This window comes from Vidua macroura, chromosome 1 (assembly GCF_024509145.1).
Source record: "Vidua macroura isolate BioBank_ID:100142 chromosome 1, ASM2450914v1, whole genome shotgun sequence".
NCBI classification, from domain to species: Eukaryota; Metazoa; Chordata; class Aves; order Passeriformes; family Viduidae; genus Vidua; species Vidua macroura.
Window position 1 is genome coordinate 33,950,000 of NC_071571.1, and position 19,617 is coordinate 33,969,616.

General features: G+C 36.5%; 1 protein-coding gene across 3 annotated transcripts in view; it reads right to left on the reverse strand.

The window, feature by feature from the left end:
• The window catches only part of HIBADH (3-hydroxyisobutyrate dehydrogenase), an 86,219-nt gene that overhangs the window by 60,560 nt on the left and 6,042 nt on the right, over window positions 1-19,617 (reverse strand). For 2 of the 3 annotated variants that reach the window (XM_053970366.1, XM_053970384.1), the window contains 3 exons: window positions 17,679-17,839; window positions 13,249-13,358; window positions 10,713-10,834 (listed from right to left, as the gene is read on the reverse strand). In XM_053970366.1, the coding sequence (XP_053826341.1) occupies window positions 10,713-10,834; window positions 13,249-13,358; window positions 17,679-17,839 (393 nt within the window). Of the gene's footprint in view, window positions 1-10,712; window positions 10,835-13,248; window positions 13,359-17,678; window positions 17,840-19,446; window positions 19,520-19,617 lie in introns of those variants that run through there. The other variant, XM_053970374.1, reaches the window with a different exon arrangement.

Here is a 19,617-nt window from a genome sequence, read left to right on the forward strand (position 1 = left end):
CTGGCAGAAACCTGAAAAAACATGGGCTTAGTAACTCCAACACATCCAAGGAAGGTTTAAATCCCTACAAATTAAAATAAAAAGCACCCTTTTTCTTTCATTATATAGTCTGACCAAAAAGCTTCTGAAACCAAAATTAAATAGTGTGTTCCCTTCCACTCCCCAACATACACACTCTAAAATAAATAATGGCCAAACTGATTTAAATGAAATTCTGTAGAAGAATTTGTGCTTGGATGAAAATGGCACATTTGAGCCTGAAGCAAAAGTAAAACCGCCAAGTTATAAAACTCTCAAAGTAAGGTTTATAATGGAAATGCCAACAGACCCTTAACTATAGTGGAGCTGTTAGGTGCCAAGATATAAATAATTCTAGCTTTTGCGGTCACTTACGATAAATTAGATACAGTGCAAGTAGAAACAGTAGGGTTCTGATTCAGTAAACAGTAACAGCCAAGAGTGCATGTTTGGATTTTTAGACAAGTATAGCATAGATTTGATGCTGGCTCTGAAATGGAGTCTATAAGGACATTTGGACTTTTTAAAGTAGTAAGCAAGCGATATTCTGAATTCTTGAGGGCTTGTAAAATAAAAACCTCCTTAACAAGCTTTGCTGCCTACTGTTTCAATCTCCTAAGATTCCTTTACCCCAGTAACCAAAAAAATGCTCCATTCAAGATTGGTGTAATTGTCTACTAAAGAAAACAACATACTAAATAAGTGCACATAGTCACATTTAGTGTTAAGAATTGCTAAGCATGTTAATACAGTGGGAAAAAAGTGCCACTGACCAAACAGTAACAGATTAACAGTAACCTTCTTCTTTAATAGGTGTACCAGTTGTCACACTACTAACAGAAATGCTTTCCTGTAGTCCAGCTTGCTCTGCAACTGGAATGATGCATTTAGGTGATCAAGTATGTTCATTTTGGTCCTGGGAGGAACTTTTTGCATTGTTTCACAGCAGTTAAGTCCCATGCCTTAACACTATTTGTTGAGGCAGGGAGGGGTGCTATTTGGGCTCTCTGCAGGAACTTCCATCTTGGACAGGGTGGGAGCCCTCCGAGGCAACCAAGATTCAGGCTGAGGCCGTTAAGAGGATGCTCTACCTCAGGAACTTCCCTGCTTGCCAAATTCACATCAGTTTCTCATTTAGTGCTTCCGCTACGCAACCCTACCACTGCCCCAGCCTCACCCCTAACTCCCCACTAATATAAATCCTAAGATGAGCATCTGCAGAAAGAGGAAAGTCAGACACACTCCTAGTTTAAAAATATAGGGCTCTACCACAACAGCGTTTCATATGCTGATAACCTACTGAAGGTTCCTTTCTCAAGCTGTCCTTCAACTTTTAAAAGAGGAAGGAAATTGCTGTTCTTCCTGCAGATGTGACATAAAATGCCTTATTCAAGACAAAAAGCATCTAGCTGCTACCAAATACTGCTTTCAGACGACTAGCAATTGTAGCAATTCTGGAAGTAGTTTGATCAGAAAAATGTTGGACCTCAGAAATCAACCAAGTTTGGAACAGCTAACTGTGATTACCTTCATGTTAGTTTCATAATGAAATCCACAATTTTAAGCAAACCCAAGAAATCTAACACAAATGAAACACAAGTAGTATGCTCCTCAGCCAAAGCTAAAAGTCAACGTGACTGTCCCTGTACTCCCTGTGGCAAACACACTATGAGCCACAACCCACACATTCCCACATACATTCCCAGAAAGCAATGGAAACACGGATTGAAAACAAAATGACAGCCAAAATGCACATTTCTGGCTGTGTATGGTTAAACTATATGGTTACTGAGTAACTAGGATTTTACACAGTTTGCAGCAACTTATTAAATAAAACAAATGGATAATAATTACATGTCAGATTAGTATTCCTGTCAATTTGCTAAGCTTCACATTAAAAAAAAACCCTAACCCTGTTAGTTTACCAGCGGACAAACAACATAGCAGGATACTATCAAATTACATGGATTTAAAATAAGTAAAGAGTTTAAAGTGTTCCACTCTGTTTCACATTGTAACCCCCATTTTACCACAAAAAAAATTTAATATTCTTCCACAACAAAGAATAATTAAAACAGAACTGCTTACAGAACTGGGAAGAGAAACTGAAGGTATGGCAACAGGGTAACATTTCCATGCATTACTCTGTTCCCATCAAGCCATCTCTTAATTTTCTCCTAGAAAGAGATACCAGTTAAAGCTGTATAAAGTATACGAAATCCCACACAATGGGATTTTTTCCCAGCAAAACTACAGAAAATAAAATAAGAACCAAATTTTAACTGTTAAAATTATAGGTCAAATACAGTGCAGTAAATATTTTTTTTCCCACTTCAGGTCCTATGTTGTGCTGGGCATGAAGAGAACTGTAGTTAAAAACTGTTTCTTCAGCTCTGGAACTGCAAGACTCTCCTCTGTCCTCTACTTTTCAGTAGACTGAAGTGGTGAGCCAACAGGACTAAATACTGTTGGACAAACCAAAAGGTGAACATTTGAATAGTTCGTATGCTGACAGCTGGATTCTAAATGCTTATTAATGGTAAAAGGCAATACTCTTTCCCTTACTATTTTATTTCATGATACAAACCATGGTTTTTTAAAATGTGGTTGAAGGAAGAAGAATTAGGAAATCTTGGTATTTCTATGTGCTCCTTGTGGATTAAGGAGGAGCTGTTCTGCTAATGACAAAAGCTCAAGCTACAAGCTACTGAATTGTCTCACAATGGGCAGTACTATACCAAACGCTATGGAATAATTTTCAGGTATTTGTTTGAAGTGCAGAGGGATTACTTCTGCTAGAACATTCTCCCCCTTTTTATTCACACAACTTAATACTTTTTTCAAAACATAAAAATGTCCTCCACTACAAGGCAACATTTTGCAATGATCCAGTGACTTAGAATGGCTCCAGATCATCAGAAAATATTGTCAAAAATAAACCCAATACTTGGCCAACTCATCCTTATGACTTTAAAAATGAAACACAAGGAACCCAGAATACAAGCATCATCCAGATGGGGGTCAATAGAATACCAGCTTTCATTCCTATTCATCCTGGATTCAGATATTATGGGGATCAACAAGTAATTTACTTTCAAAGGCCTGCACTGCAAGACAAGGTTAGCTGTCCCTGCCTGCAAAATTTAGTCCATGTGGGTTTGTTTCTTTTCTTTTTTGCTCCTTTAGCTTCAGTGTTTAAAGAGCCTTCAAAGGAGTGTTCTTCAACAGAGAGCAGTTTGCACAAATGTGTCCCAAGACCTAAGATGTGTCCTAAGGTTCAGACAACTTAGGATGTTAATGTTTCTTTCCACATGTCTAGTGTAAGATCTGCAGATCTCCCTTGATGAATAAGAGACAAAATAAAACATGTAATTCTATGCTGTGCCACGTCTTCAGTGGCCCAGTCCATTTAAATAAGTGTTGTGATTTACCCCAGCTGGCAAAGAATTGCCATGCAACCCCTCACTCATTCACCCTCACCCTTCCCCAGTGGGATGGAGAGGAGAAACATAAAAAAAGGTAAAATCCATGCATTGACATAAGAACAGTCTAATAAATGAAATAAAATATAATAATTATAATAATAATATAAATAATAATTTTTAAATGGTGATGAAAAGGGATTCTCAACAAAAATTTCTCTCAACAAAAAGAGCAAAATAAAACCCAAGAACAACAAGTGATGCACAATACAGTTGCTCCACTGACTAATGTCCAGCCCATTCCTGAGCAGCAATCAGCCCCTCCCAGGTAATTCCCCCAGTTTATATACTGAGCATGATGTTCTATGCAATGGAATATAAGCCTCTGGCAAGTTCAGGTCAGCTGTCCTGGCAGTGCTCCTTCCTGGCTTGGTGTGCACCTCCTTATTGACAAAACATGGGAAACTGAAAGTCCTTGACTTGAAGTAAGCACTACTTAGCAACAACTAAACAACAATGTGTTATAAATGCTATTCTCATTCTAAAACAAAAATATCTGGTGCTGCACCAGCTCCTGGGAACAAAATTAACTCTATCCCAGCTGAAACCACTTAGTCAGTGGTTTCGAGATTCTTCCTTTCACTTTGTGACTACTTCTACTATAATATCTAAACTTTTGTGATTTTTTGTTTTTCCTGCAAGGTTGGTAAATTGTTCCATGGATCAGATTCAAAGCCACAGGGGTTTCCAGCTACATGCCAGGGTCTCAAATGCTTCTGACCTGGGCCCGAACATCCAAGAGTGTCCGAGGGACATTCTAGGTTCTGACAAGTCATGTTTCTGCAGAATTTTTTTTTTTTTCCCAAAAACCAAGAATTCCACACACAAACTGAAAAAAAATCTGTTTAAGGCAACACTGAATTACAAGTACAACTGCTCTTTATTAAGATTCAGAGAAAACTGCGTTTTCTCCAGTGGCACCTCCGATGCCCGTAGCTGGTGGGGCTGTCCCCATGGTGATGGGCACTGTGCAGGCACAGGGCACTCCCAGTCTACTCTGTGCAGTGCCTTCCAGTTTGGACTTCCTGCTCTGGTGTGCCTGGTGCTGGGCTCACTACTGGCATGTGCACCATCCACATTTAGCACAGTGCAGAATCAGGACTCATATGGATTCAGGGGCTTATTAAGGTCTGGTGCTCATCATCCCCACTGTCCCAAAATCACACTAGTTTTTTTTGACTACGTGAAAAATACACACTTTGAACAAGGCACTCCATTGAAAGAGTAAAAAGAGAGAAAAAGAAGCCCATGAATGTTTAAAACCAAAACAAACTTTGTATAAAGCTTCAAAGTCATCACTTCATTCCAGAAACATTCCCAAACACCACCTGCAACCCCTTAACTTTAAACATTCCTTAGGAGAAGCAATCAAAAATTTAAAAATTATATTAAATTAACTTTTATTCCCTAGGACTTATGACAGGCTGGCATTTATAGATCTTTCTTACTCTGGGTATCTCAGAACATTTGACAGGAAGAGGCAGATACTAGCATTAAAATAACCACAAACAAACAGAGCAGTTATTAGGAATGTGGTAACAGCTCACATGCAGCCGTGAATATTAGAACCATTTTTACTGAGAGAAGGAATGTTGGCTCTAACTCTGCAGTTATCCCTTACTCTTTTTCAAAGAGTGCCACAGGGATTTCTAACTTCCATCTGGACAGTTTTCCTTTAACTGTTTTTGAACACCATGTGTGAGAACACAACAGGATTGTAGACATTAGAGATGGAAAAGACCGATTAGATCATGTAGCCATCCTCCTGCCAGTCGTAGATTTTTCCCTACAGAATAGTTCCTAGCAGTTTGCCCAGTGCAGTTTAAAGCATGTTGAGATATTTGGCTTCAACCATCTCCTTTGGAAATTATTCCACAGTGTATGAAGAATGTCATTAGGACATCTTTCCTGGTAGACACGGCATGCATTTTTCTTTCCTTAATGATTTCCAGCCTATTATTCCTGGTTATGTCCCATTGAGCCAGTTTGAATAACTCATCTTTACACCTTCGAATAAATGGAGACAGATATGTTTCTCTGCCCATTGGTCACTATTTGGCCAGACTACACACAATTTTATTGCCAAAATATACAATATGCTTTAATAAAACAATTTATTCCACCCTTTTAGTCATTGTAGGATAGTTGTCTCCACCCCAGTGAATATTTTTAGATGAGACTCTCAACATTTCTGTTTATTCCTCCTTACCTTCTGTTACCTTTTATTTTATAGAGAATACAAAAGGCATAATAGACTTACAGAAGAAAAATAGCCTTGCAAAGTCAGCACGTAAGTAAATATACTACCTAAATCTTCTGCATCAGGAGCTGCTGCCAACATAGTGATATTTGCACAAGGTTTATACTTCCTCCCCTCCCAGCATCAAAATATACATTTTACCAATGTGTAAGATTTTCAAGATCTTCAGTTCTTTCTTCTCTCCAACAAAAGAGATCTATTAAACTAGATTTATTGTGACAGAAAAGGACTGTTATACAACTTAAACCATAAGTTATTAGAAATCAGAAGCTTTTTAAGCATCTCAGATTTCAAAATACTTCTTCATCCTCATTTCAGCTTCCTTAAATCAGTTCAGCCAATTCTTCCCTTTTTTTGTCATCAGTTACTTTCTGCATTATTTTCTCTCATCTAAATTTCAGAATAACTCAGTAATATTTTTCACACTACCTTTAGTATTAAAGTTGTACATTTTAATTTCTACTACCATCCCTAAATCACAGACTATGCAAAAATTAATATGATCAAATGCATTAAGCAAAAAATGTAAACAGAGAAATTAAGATGTCAGGAAAGAAAAAAAAAATTACACAAGGCATATAGTGATTGAGGAAGGACAAAGCAAGTGAGGTAGAAGTGTTATCCTCAGTACCAGGAACACAGAGAACACTGTGGCCATTCTGAGCACCCCCATTTAGGCTTTAAAGATAAAGCATAAAAACATAAATCTAGAAATGATAATGGAGCAAATACTACTACGCCTTCAGATGTTTTTCCTTGCCAACAAAAACACCTGCTATTGAGGGGGATAGGTCAGAAACACTAGTTCTAAATTCATGTACCTCCTCTATCTTTGTAGTGTTTCAAGAATCCTAACAAATACAATCACTGCATTAGCAGACCAGAAAGCCAAAATCACACCAAACCTCTATACCACTGAATTCAGGACATTTCTTATTTTATTCTTTGTGTTTATTAAAAATCCATGATGTCTCAAATTAGAGTCATTGAATTACCACCAACTCTTCCTCATAAGATTGCACTTCTCTAAAAGTAGACAAAGCTGAAGAAACAAAGCAGACACAACTTAATGAAGCCAGTTCAAGTAGCTCTACAAAGGCTCCCCAACAAAGACAGGTCTATTAAATCAGTTTAATTCTGGCAAAGATATTGATTATGTATCTTTATTACAACAGAATTTACAAGCTAAGAGATGCAATGTTTGAACTACTCATTCCTATTTCCTACTATTTAGTCTAGTCTGAAAGAGTCTTTCAAATAATCTTTGCAAATATTGGTGTGCATAAAGTTTTAACTCCTCTGCTAGGAAAAGGCACAGCACTGAGTGCCTTCAATGTTCAAGTAAGAGAAACACGTAATTCACTTCTCCTATTTTAGGAAAGTGCCCTTTCTAAGAAAAAGAAGAAAAAAAAAAAGCTAGTACCCTGAAATCTATTGCTCTTTGAAATAAATAAAATAAAATATCTCCAGAGTGCTTTAGAGTGTTTCTAATATTTTTATATTTTTTTTCCTTTGCTCCATATTAAGTAGAGAGCTGGCCATGCAGGGAATAAGTCTGCAATGCACCCCTCAAGGACTCACATTATACTTTATGTTATCAGTGACCTGAAGTCTTAACTTGTCAGTGTTACTACTACTACTGCTTCCATCACTTTATGATTAGCTGAAGTTTATGGAAGCAGTACTATAAGATGAAACAGTTTGAAATGACAGCTGGAATAGAAACAACAACCTCTTCTAGCCACCTCCAACGCACAGTTTCTAAAAAAAAAAATCTTTTATTCTACTCTTTATTACCATTTTAGCATGAATACAGTTCTCTATATGACAGCTGTAATTAACAATTAGCAGTCTGACTTTTTAACTGACTATTCTCTTGTCTAAAGGATACAGTGGGGAGGAAGATCTAAAGTTTCATTATCAGATCTTAAAGAACCAGATCTTAAAGAACTTAAAAAAGAGTTGAAAACTTTATTTCATACCTCCAAAACAAGAAAACAAATCAAGTTGTCACATCAAGTTCCAGTAGAATGTACTACAACATCTTTTGAGCAGATACAGAGCTGATATAATTTCAATAGTCAGTGGAAGGGGAAAGAAGTTGAAAAGGTTGTGTCTCACCACTAACAATGCTTATAACATAGAAAGAATTACATTAGAAATAATTAAAAAAAAACCAAAACAGCCAATGTACTTTAGGAAATGAATATCTTGTATACTGAGTTAAAGAGAAAGACTATTATAGCAGAATCAGTGAAGCCACTAGTGAAGTTAGCTCTGGATTATGAGGTGAGAATCTGTATCATACTTCTACTGAAATCAGTGGGAGGACAAATTTGACACAATTTTTGAAGGCTAAATTTAGATCCTGTACTTAGCCAGTAGAATCTTGTGCCAACAGAAGTGAGTTTTAAATATATTTCTGTGATAATGTGTGCTTTAAAATACTTTTATACATACAAAGATGAAGAACCCAATCTTTGCAAAGAGATAATATTCCTGTCAAGATTAAAACAAACAAACATGGATTCTGAAGATGTTTCCCCATTTGTCCCATGCTCACAAAAAGATCACAAACCAGGGCAGCACTGGGAACCATGATACAACTTTCTCATGTGGACCTGCAAGAGATCCTAATCCCAGGCTAAAGCGATTGCTATCTCTAGACAGCATTAGCAGCTTAATCTGCATGCAACTGTGGGGATGAGAAGTATTTTCTGAAGTCACTTAATACAAAATAATACTATAGTGACTTGGTTCATCAACTTCTACTTAATGGGTACTGACTGTAAGCTGCAAATAAATGCTGTAGGCCAATCATATGAAGAAGAGAGCACTAAGCTGGCATGCTGGTCCATCCGAAAAAGATCAAGAGAAAGAATCTTTTGGGGGAAAGACTGCAAACAAGCCACTAAAATCTGGCCCTAATGCTATGCCCAAAGATTCTTCATTTGCAATGTCAGAACAGGATTAAAATCACCGCTCTCTCTCCCTAGGGCTTACAGACCAAGCAATTTTCAAAATATTATTTAGTTTGTGAATTTGTTCACAGTGCAGATGAATGTTAACATCAGGCAACACCCAAATACCTAAAAACACAAGTGGAGCTGTGCGCCAATAACAGCTAGTAAACAGACAGCTCTAAAGAGGTCAGTTCAGGCACGCTGCTTTCTCTTCCTCCTCCCTTTGTCCCACAAACACTCTCCTTCAAACTCCTGCCAACTCTACTGCATTGCACAGCAACAGCATAGTGCCTTCCAATTTCTAGAGAGCCGAGCATGCTTCTCCATTTAGTGTTTTGTCTGAAGGCCAACAATGCAGTCAGTACATATAAAAATACCCCAAAGACTTGATGTGTTAGGTACTGAAAGATGGAAATAACAAAGCATATATTAAAGATTTTTTTTCCAACAGACTTCTCCACATTTCTAGCAAGTGCCCGTTTTAAACATGATTTGTACAGAGCACTCCTAGGGCTTCACAAATATATTAAGGACTAGAAAGTTAAGTCTATTCTTTCCCCCTTATACAGGATATCCCTCAATCTGTAACTGACACTAGTCACCATTCAGATAAACCACTAACACCAAAAAAGCCATCTGTATTCATACTAGTCAACTATATGTTATCATATTAACTCTGTCTTGCCCTTACCGTTTTCTCAAGGAACAAAACCCCCTAAACAGCTAAAGTTCTTTCAGAATCAAACTTTTCCTTTTCTTCTTTGTTTTTATAGTCAGCCTTACACCAAAAACTTACAGATAAAAATAAATTACAGGTATTTCTAAAAGGTAAATAATTCCTTTGAGAAAATAACATACTTGGCAGAAAGGGATTAGAAGAAAACAACATAGAAGTAGATCAGAATTGCCCAACTGATAAGCAGAAAGCCATGCTGTGTTTAAAAAGAAGGCTCAGGGAGATACATAATCTGCCCACAATACATTTTTTCTGTGGTTTTTCTTCCTAGGCTGATTAGCTATCTAGCTTTATAAAAGAGAACTAACATTTTGGCTGGGAAGCAAGAATCTTGTCTTCTCCATTATATTCTTCAGTATCACCTACCTGCATCTGCCTACTTGCCAATAGAATTTGGATGAAAATTTTGGCTTCTAGTATGTAGTCAAATCCTGCCTTAGTTCCCAGTTGAAAATTAAACAGATTGTTAGCTTTTGCTCATCACTGACATTCATCAGGAAAACAAAGAGTTCTCAAAATGCCAGTTACATTAATTTTTAGACTGGAATGTAAAAACCTTAAGATTTTCCCACATAAAATGAGGTTTCCTCACCTTCTAATTCCAGGTGTTTAGGAGAAGAATTCAACAATAGAAAGGACCAGTTATGGTTTTGTTATCAAAACATTAATTTTATGTTTCTGCTCTCCTCTGTCCACAAATTACGAAGTCTTCCCTGCTCTATATTATTTCTTACAAGAGACTAAATACTCAGAGATCAATAGTTAGCAACTTTTAAGAATAGACAATTATCACCCATATTCTTCAGCTGTTCTAAAACCAGACAAATCTGTTTTCTTTTGATAAAGACATCTTATATTCCTCACATCATTATCTTGTTTTTAATTAATGAAAAAGCAACAGAAACACTTAATGACAACCAGCTTTTCCCTAACAGGAAGAAACAGATGGAGGCTAAAGAAATGTGAATAACTGCATATAAATGCAACTTTATGAAAGAAGTTAAATTAAAAGGACCACTGTATCGTATCCCAAGAAAGCTGTTTCTCCAAGTGTAGCACAAAAGCATACTCCTAAATCCTAAAAATAGTCCTGTTATACATATCTGTAACGCAATTAAACAACAACAAAACAGAATACTGTACATACAGCAAAGAAAAGCAACTTATAGCAACAAGAGTACAAATTGGTGACTGAAACTGCAAACAAAGAGACAACTTGTCCAATATGAGGCAAACTGCTAATGAAGACTTACCTCCAGAAACTGGGGCATCCATGAAAACTGCTCCTGTTTTTTCAGCAGCTTTGGCTAATTCTTTTGAAACTGCTGGATCTATAGTGCTGGAATCTATTAGCAATGAGCCTTTCTTCACTTTCCTAAAATAAAGATTTATTATTATTATTATTATTATTATTATTATTATTTTCAGAAGATATTTGCAACTATTACCATGGCACTGGCTTCCATCAGCATGACAAATGTGCAGACATTTTTTGGTACAATAGTAAACACGGAGTTTTAAACCTTCTTGAGCAAGATCTGCTCAGTATGTATACTGCAGTTTTGAACCACTCAAAGCCCAATAAAAGCTGAACACAAAAAAAGGATGTTCTTTTTAAACACTATTAAAAATTACTCAAAAAGGTTGCACTAGGAAATTCTTCCACTACACAAGTTGAGCAGTATATAATATATAGATCACCTAAGATGCATTCTAAGCAACTGTTGATACAGCCTAAAGTTTAATATATAATCATAAAATGTTCTTTTTATATATGCAATATCTTAAATTCTTATTAGAATGGTCTGATTGCATTCTTTTAATCATTCTACAATTTGTTCTACATAAAGATCATAAGTAAAACCACAAAAGCCTACTGAAGATTTGAAGTGAAGCATGGAGAAAAATGTTTTCCCATTGATAGCCAGTACATTTAGGCAGATCTGTATTTCAAACTGTAGATCACAGAAAGCTCATTATTTGATTAAAAAAGATTATAAAAATTCTGAAATTTAAAAAAATTGAACTTTTTAAATGCCCTCCACAACAAAAAAGTTGATTTTATCCCTCTTTCCATTGAACTGCACCATGATTTCAAGTCCAGCTGACCAGCAATCACCATGAAATTGAACACCAGAATTTTTCAGTCATAAAAACGTGACCCATTTAAAGCTACTTATGACAGATAAAGAGATCCACTGCACCTTGCATGCTGTTGGCAGTACCGTGGATTTCACTTAATTGAATTACCCAGATTGCTGGAAATAGTCTCTCAATGTAGACATACATTGTGACCCTACTGGAACTCCAGACTCAAACAGTGTCACATACACAAAACTCATCCCTGGTGCTGCTGTAGTTAGTTTGAACACATGCAAACAAAAACCAGTGCAGCAAATAAAGTACTACATCACCTCCCCTTATGTTCAGAAGAAGTCACAGTGGCACAGGCTCCTTGGTAACACAGGGGGATGACTAACTCAACCTTTAAACACTTCACATTATTGATGTTTTCTTCTGTAAAGCTTTAAAAGCTTCAGAAAATTATGAAAATCAAACCAGGTCACTCAGAGCCACAATTACTCACTACTGTCAAATTACACTTTCTTCTCTTAAGACAGAGGCTGAGAAACTGCAGCAGCATAGGACTGCTTTTCACATCCTCTGTTTCCTGCTGGATTTTCCACATCTATGTATTCAAGAGATTAACTGGCTGTACTGTATCAGTGCATACTGCCAATCGTTCTTCAAACCACTGCCATCATGGGTACACAGCTGTTTCCTGAGCTTTGTGGGGCTGATGCAAGTACCCATCTTCCCTGAAGAGTCTAAGCTACAGATCTTAGATCTCCTCACTCCTACCTTATAAGGAATTAAACTACAGACAATAAGGGAAAGAATCAACTATTATTCTTATATAGTAAGAACATCAGAAATCCCTCTCTTCTACTTATCTCTCTTTTTTTTCTTTTTTCTTTTCTCTTTTTCCTCTTTCTTTTTTCTTTTTCTTTCCATTTTTTCTTTTTTTTACTTTTGTCTTCTGTATGTTTTTTTCCTTTACCTTATTAACCTGGATAGCTGTAAGAGCCTACATGATCCTCAGAGGTATCCAGTAGACTTAGCCAGCCAGGAGCAGTGCACAGGTAGCCAGAACAGACTTTTAAATTATATTTATTTTTTGATTTGGCAAGTTCAAAAACTCTGAGCAGTAGAATTCTGCAGACTATGGATTTAAGGCTCAGTGGAAATCCCTCCACAAAAGTTAAAAAACACTGTTTCACATTAAACAAAATCTTAAGGTTTTTTTTTGCAATAAACAGATAATAAGAGTAGCAATCAAGAAAGTCTTGTCAGCTATTCTATGTTAATACACTTTAACAACACAAGACACAATGGTGTCTCTTCAGAACACTTTATTTATAGGATTTCAATTTAAAGAAAATAGTATTTTAGCAAATAATTATTGCCAGCAAATATTCTAGTTGTACTTGAGTGTAATACATTACATTATGGCAAAAGAACCATGTAACTGAAAAGGCAGATAATAGTTAAGTTGCCTGAAATGCACAAAAATTATTATTCTACTGAAAATAAAATAAAGACTTTAGCCAAAAGCCATTCAAAAGCAGCACTGTATGAGAGAACTCATATAATTAGAAATATCAATAGTGACAGAACAAAGAACATTGAATTAAGTGCCCTGAAGGCACAGAAGAGTTACAACAACAGCAATCACCAGACAAACCTTGAGTATGAGTGGAAATTCTCCAAACTACAAAAAAGTCTTACTTTAGAATTCCATTTGCTCCTGTGTAAACTTCTTTTGCATGGGGACTAGAAGGCAGCATGGTAATAATTCTATCTGCTCTTTCTGCTACGTCTGCTGGGGATTCTGTTACCTTTTAAAGAAAAAAAAAAAACAAACAATATAAGCTTACACACTTCCTGAAAAAGAGATGTCAGACATATTTGATGAGTTTGGTTTTAGTATTCACTGGTCACAACTGAACTAGGTAAAAAATTAAAACACAAGAAAAACTGCTCTCCTGATGAAAATATTGTTTTTTTGGATCCAGTAACACAGTAACAGAAAAATTTTAAAAAATGAAAAGGATCTCCTATCTTGGAAGTTCCTCCACAACATGTGCTAAAGGGAATATGTTTTCATCCCATCAACCCATTCATAAATCTTCAATTTACTACAAATCCTGCATCTATACAAAATATTGCTCTACAATGTTTCTAAGGAGGGACAATATGAAAGGATTACAAATATCTCACTTTTTTCCCTGTCTTATATACGGCATTAAAAGAGACAAAGACTGAGGAAAAAAGAAAAAAAAATACTCAATTCACCTCTGAGCCTCACCTTAAAAGAAATCAGACAAACTAACTGATGTTTCTCAAAATATTACAATTGGCATTTTTAAAACGGAAAATTATCAGCTCAAGCATCCTTCATGAAAAATATTTGAACAATTTTCAAAATATATTATTAAGTATTAGTTGTTAAATAATCACACCTAACTTGAAAGGTATATTACTGTTCTGAAGTCACTTTCAGAGGCAGGCGGTATAGTATTGAAGATACATACACAACAAATGAAATATTGACAGCTATGTTGTGAGTTTCACTTAAAAGGCATTTACCAGTAAGATTTCTGTCCAGTACTGGTCTGAATTAATTAATTTCTTTAAAATTGCATTGTTAGCACATTCAGAGCCCAGGGAAAATAGCAAGAAACCTACAGCTTATTCTTCTATCTTCAGCCCACAAGGATCAAATCTAATTTCATCCATTTTTAATTAATGTTGAAGGAACTTAACCTTGAAGGACTTCTGGGATACAGCATAAGAAACTTCTTGATTTGTATTTGACTTATGAACTAAACAAGGGAAGACTGTATATAGTCACTGAACAAGGCTCTTAGGGGAAAAAACACAAAGAAATGGCATGGATGGGACTGAGAAACATGCAGATTTTGTTTTGAAAGAAAAAGTTAATACCACAGAAAACATCTGGCATACTACACAGCTACAAAAGGAAACATGCTCTAGTTTAAAGAACAAAGGTTAGCAGGAATAAACGAGGCAATTATAAGCAGCAAACCTTCTATATCTGATTAGCTGATTTTATGACTTGCCTCCCTGGAGATGAGAGAACCTATCTCTTTAAAAAGAACTATGGTACCTTTGTCTTTAGTTCTGATTATCTCTGGTTTGGTTCAGTCTCAATGTGTATTATTAGAGGTAGAGAGAGGAAGTGTGAAATTGGAACCTGAATCTATATATGTCTTCTTATTTGAAACTATGATCTCCAGTATTCTTAGATGTTTGGAGGGTATCAGCTGAAGACTCAGTGGCCCATTCTTATTTTTCAGCCAGAAGCTGAAAAACATACTATATTGGGCACACAACTGAAATACAACATCAGCCTCAATTTTCTACTTGGCTACGTAGGTAGAAGATAGCTGAGTTTTGGTTACAGTTTAAAATAATTCTTAAGCAAAACAAGTACAAAGAAGACATAGTACAGTAGTTATCTAAACAGAAATTAATTTATTCCTTCCATGTATTTCAAAATACTAAGATGGCTTTTACATGAAGAAAATTAGATAAAAAATGTACACAGACTGGGACAGTACTTCTACAACCATACAAAGGAAAAACTTTCTGCTATCTTGAAGTAAGTAGCAAAACAAAGTGGGAATTAAAAGTGAGAATAGACACTCTTGGCCTTTTGGTACTGTTAACAAATATGAATAATACTGCCTGAAAAAAATCTACCTCCCTGGTTCAATAAGCAGCATATAAAACCTTCATTTTATTTGGGACTTTCTGTCTCAAAAACAAAGCTGAATGATTTGGAAGCTATTATAAAACATTAAGCATTTGAAATCATTAAGAATATGTGCATAACTTCAAAAAACAGACCAAAACTAATTGTTTATTACCAACATAGACTATTCTAGCTCAGAGTAGCAGCCCACCAAGGCCTGTACATGTTCTGATACTTGTTTAGTTCAAGCAAACTTTTGCAGTATGCAGCTGGATAGGAGAGACTTTTCTGCTAGTTGTTGGTACTGCCCTTCAATATGTGCATCTGCTTGTATTTGTTCCAAATTGCTTCCTAATTTTGTTTAACTTATTTTTACAGAAGGTCAATTCATTATTGTTTGCCTGAAATGCCATTCTTACTGTACACTAAAGAATGCTCTATTTTTATGATGTTTTATACATCAGGCGACTCCAGTAACATTCTCAATGTTCTAAATCTGTGATATGATTTTGAAACAAAGACCTGTAAACTGAAGTGTGACACACAGTTACTCCACTGTGTGAGCCTTCCAACTTTCTCCATGTTTCACCCCAAGCAGTTCCACCTGCTCGTGCTCAGCCAGTTTTCCTCTTACTATTCACCTTTAGCAGCAGGGTGGCCACTCTCTGACATGTACCACATCCCAGTTTTTTACTTCAGTGGCTAAAGAAAGCGGAGTTGCAGATTGTGCAGACTTATGGTCAAGCATCCCGCATCTGCCATACACCTTGGTAGCAGCACTGGCCTTAAACAATGGACATTTGACTAAGTTTACCATCTCTTGGGGTCATTTCACCTCTGTAACACTCCTGATGGTTTTACCCTTACAGCCAGACCAAAGAGAAAGCAGCCCTTAGAGCCCAATGTTCCTTCTACAGCAGTTTCTACAAGGCCCCATGGACCCACAAGTTTTCAACTCCTGAAAAAAGTACTGGAGTAGGATTTACACCTATAGATCAAGAAGAGGAAGTTATGTTCACATATTTTCTTTTAAGTGTGTTTTATTTGTATTTAAGCCTACCCATGTATTCTCTCAGTGATTTATGATCTTAAAACATTCCTTGGACTTTATTTTTAAAGGCATTACAGTTCACCTTTATTATCACATGTTATGTCTTGCAGTGAATGCCGAGGATTCTATTACAAAGGCAAAAAGCTATCAACGTGGGCAGCCACAGGAAAGAGATCCCACTGCAGGACACGAATTAAAAATACAACCAACAGTTTTTGAACTGTTTTGAACAGCCTCTTCCATTTGCCCAGTCTTACTCAAGACAGGTTTGGTTCATGCCTGAGGGTCTTGGCTGCTTTAACAAAATAGGAACAGAAGCTAGGAAAAGAGGTGAAAAGCTTACTTTCCCACCTAAGGCCAAGATTCTGTAATTATTCAAGGGTGGCTGCAATTAATTCCTAACAGATGTGTGGTATCATTTTATCTTTTAGGAATCTGGATGTCTCATTATTTAAAACAGCTGCAATTAGCTTCAACAGTTAAGACTTTCAAGGCACACAGTTTCTCTATCTAGACATACCTATAATTTCCTTGCCACTGCTGCAAAATACCCTTCTATCCTCTACGTTGTTACATGACAGGTTTATTTTTGCACTGCACTCCTCTTTTCTGTGTTTTAAGCAGGTATCCATCTGACCACAACTGTCTAAATTGTGCTTTGAAGTATGTCAAAACCATTCAAACATGTTACAGACACATAGAAATGACACAACGACCTGAGAGAATGGGTTCTGAAGGTATTAAGAGATTAAGAAAAGTAATAGGACTGGCTGGAACTGGGCCAAGATTTTGCAGGGTATATTGCAGGAAGGTAAAGCTCCCTAATATAATCAATTTCCTTCCCTCCTTTTTCCTCTTCTCTCAGCATATCCTAGCCTCCAAGAGAATAAGCACTTAAATAATTAGATTTTCCCCCTGCCCCTGAGGACTACACCTTGAAGCAGCAGGAAAGCTCATATGTCCCTATAACCCTTACAGCTATGCCAGCAGGAATTTTTAACTAGGGTCATTTAACCCGAAAAGGTCAAAGCAGGAACCAGATGAAAAGCAGCCCACTGGCTACCTAGACCTGGGGGAGAAGGAAGCAGGAGAAAGCGGGAGGTGATAGAACAGGCCATCAACCTACTCTCATAAAAAGAGGGGGAAAAAAAGACAGCTAGAAAATTCTGACAACGTAGCAATTCTGGTTAACAGCAGGAAAATAACTTGGCATAGAATCATACCTTTGCTCTAACCGAAACTTCACAGATTCAGATTGTATTCATTGTGCTGTTTTAGTTCTGATTGTGATTTAACCAAGGAAAAACCCCAGATTATTTAGTTGCATTGCATGCAGGAACCATTCAACACACACAATTATTGCTGAAATAAGGAAGTTTGTTACTATACCTGAGCACTCAAATCTTGAAATTCTTTGCAAGCTTCTGGGAAGACATCATACACAATAACTGGATATCCATGTTTTACCAGGTTTTTTGCCATTGGATTTCCCATGTTACCCAGCCCAATGAATCCAACTGGGGTTTTGGAAGCCATAGTCCTAGAACACACTGATTCCAAAACAATAAACATCAATATATTTGTATTTTAGACTAATGTACAACTATGACATACTAAAAGCTACCATGTAATCTGTTTTCAATTATTTTAACAGCTTTATGCTTAAAAACAGTGCAAGTGTGAATCCTATTTTACATAATTTAAACTTTAAATTATAGCACACATTGGGCCACAAATACCATCCCACAATGATTTTTCTACATATCAAAGAAAATTATTGTAATTAGGAAAATGTGGGTGTTTCAAAAAAATACAGTACTTAAAACTAAGATCCAAGAAGAGCTCAAATGCAGACTTAAAATATGCAGGATTGTCTGTGTTTTATTATGTGTCTAAATTCTAAATTGGATATGCAAAGTCCAATTTTATATATATTTTACAGACTCTTTATTTGCAACTTTGCTTGCAGCCATGGGATGCAGCACATGTTCTCTAGAAACGGACAGAGGCTGCCACTTAACTTCATGCAGCCCTTCACAGATTCTTCTGATCCTGCAATCAGACACAAGCCACTAACCTAAAGGTGAAAATCTCCATAGTAAATCATGGCAAATCCTTTAAGCCATGCAACCACAGTTTAAATACTGAATATTAGAATAAAATATAGTATAAAAAAAAAAAAAAATGAAGTCTTTACAGGAACAACCTCTGTATTCTATTTACCATACTACCAAGACAGAACTATAAAGCCTAACCTACAACCTGTGGAAAACACTACAGTTCCAGTCAGTTATCTTTTCTCAGAAGTTAATGAGCATCAGATTCTGGATAGGAGCAGCATTGCAGGCATTCATCTACTGTAATCACTATCTCATCACTCTAAACACTCCAAATCCAAAGGCAACACAATTTGACAATGACTAGATTTCTTTGCCAATTACATAAAATACTTTCTCCTTTACGACAAAGGAAAAAGTTATGCAGAATAAACACTAAAGTATGTGTCAACTAAGCAGACAGAAACAAAGCTAACTAACTACAGAAATACTGTAGCTCTGAAGTACACATACAGAAAATGTGCCTAAGCTGGATCAAGACTCTAAGAGGTCTCAATACTTAGCAAAGAATCCTCTCTAGGCCAATAACACTTGATTAATCATTTTAAAGTCTTTCTGACTTTAAGCTCCTTCTTAGCCAGCAATGGTCATGCTCTTTCATCTGCAGCACTGTTTGGAAGTGCCACGTTTAATAAATCAGGTTTGTTGAGAGAACTTTGGTCTGAGACAGTTTCCACAGATGCCTGCAGCAATTACATAGCTAGAGAAATAGCACAATTTAAAATAAATCTGTGCTGGGAAAATGCTTAGTGAAAACTGAGATAAGTCAGGAAAAGAGCCCATTGCTTTTTTAAGAAGTGCTACATGTCAAATCCAGGGAACAAATGAACAAGAAGCCTAAACCAGCCTCATCAGCCATAACAATCATCTCAAAGTCTTATCATTATTTCTATGAGTCAGTCTTCCCCAGTCCCTCATTTGCACTAATCTAAAATTGCTCCTTTAGTTAGCCCAAAGCTTTCCACTTCCTGAGGAGCTTCAAGCCCTGGTTTTAAGCATCTTTCTTTCTCTAGCCCTTAATACCAGTAGATCTTATTTACCTTGACTTCAGTAAAGCTTTCAGAACAGCCTCCTCTCGTATCCCAGTAGCCAAATGAGGAAAGTATGGACTGGATGGGACTGCAAAACTGCCTGAAGGAAGAAATACTGTCTGGGTGTTGGGCTCAAATAACAGTGATCAGTAGTTCAAAGACTAGCAACAGTCGAGTTAC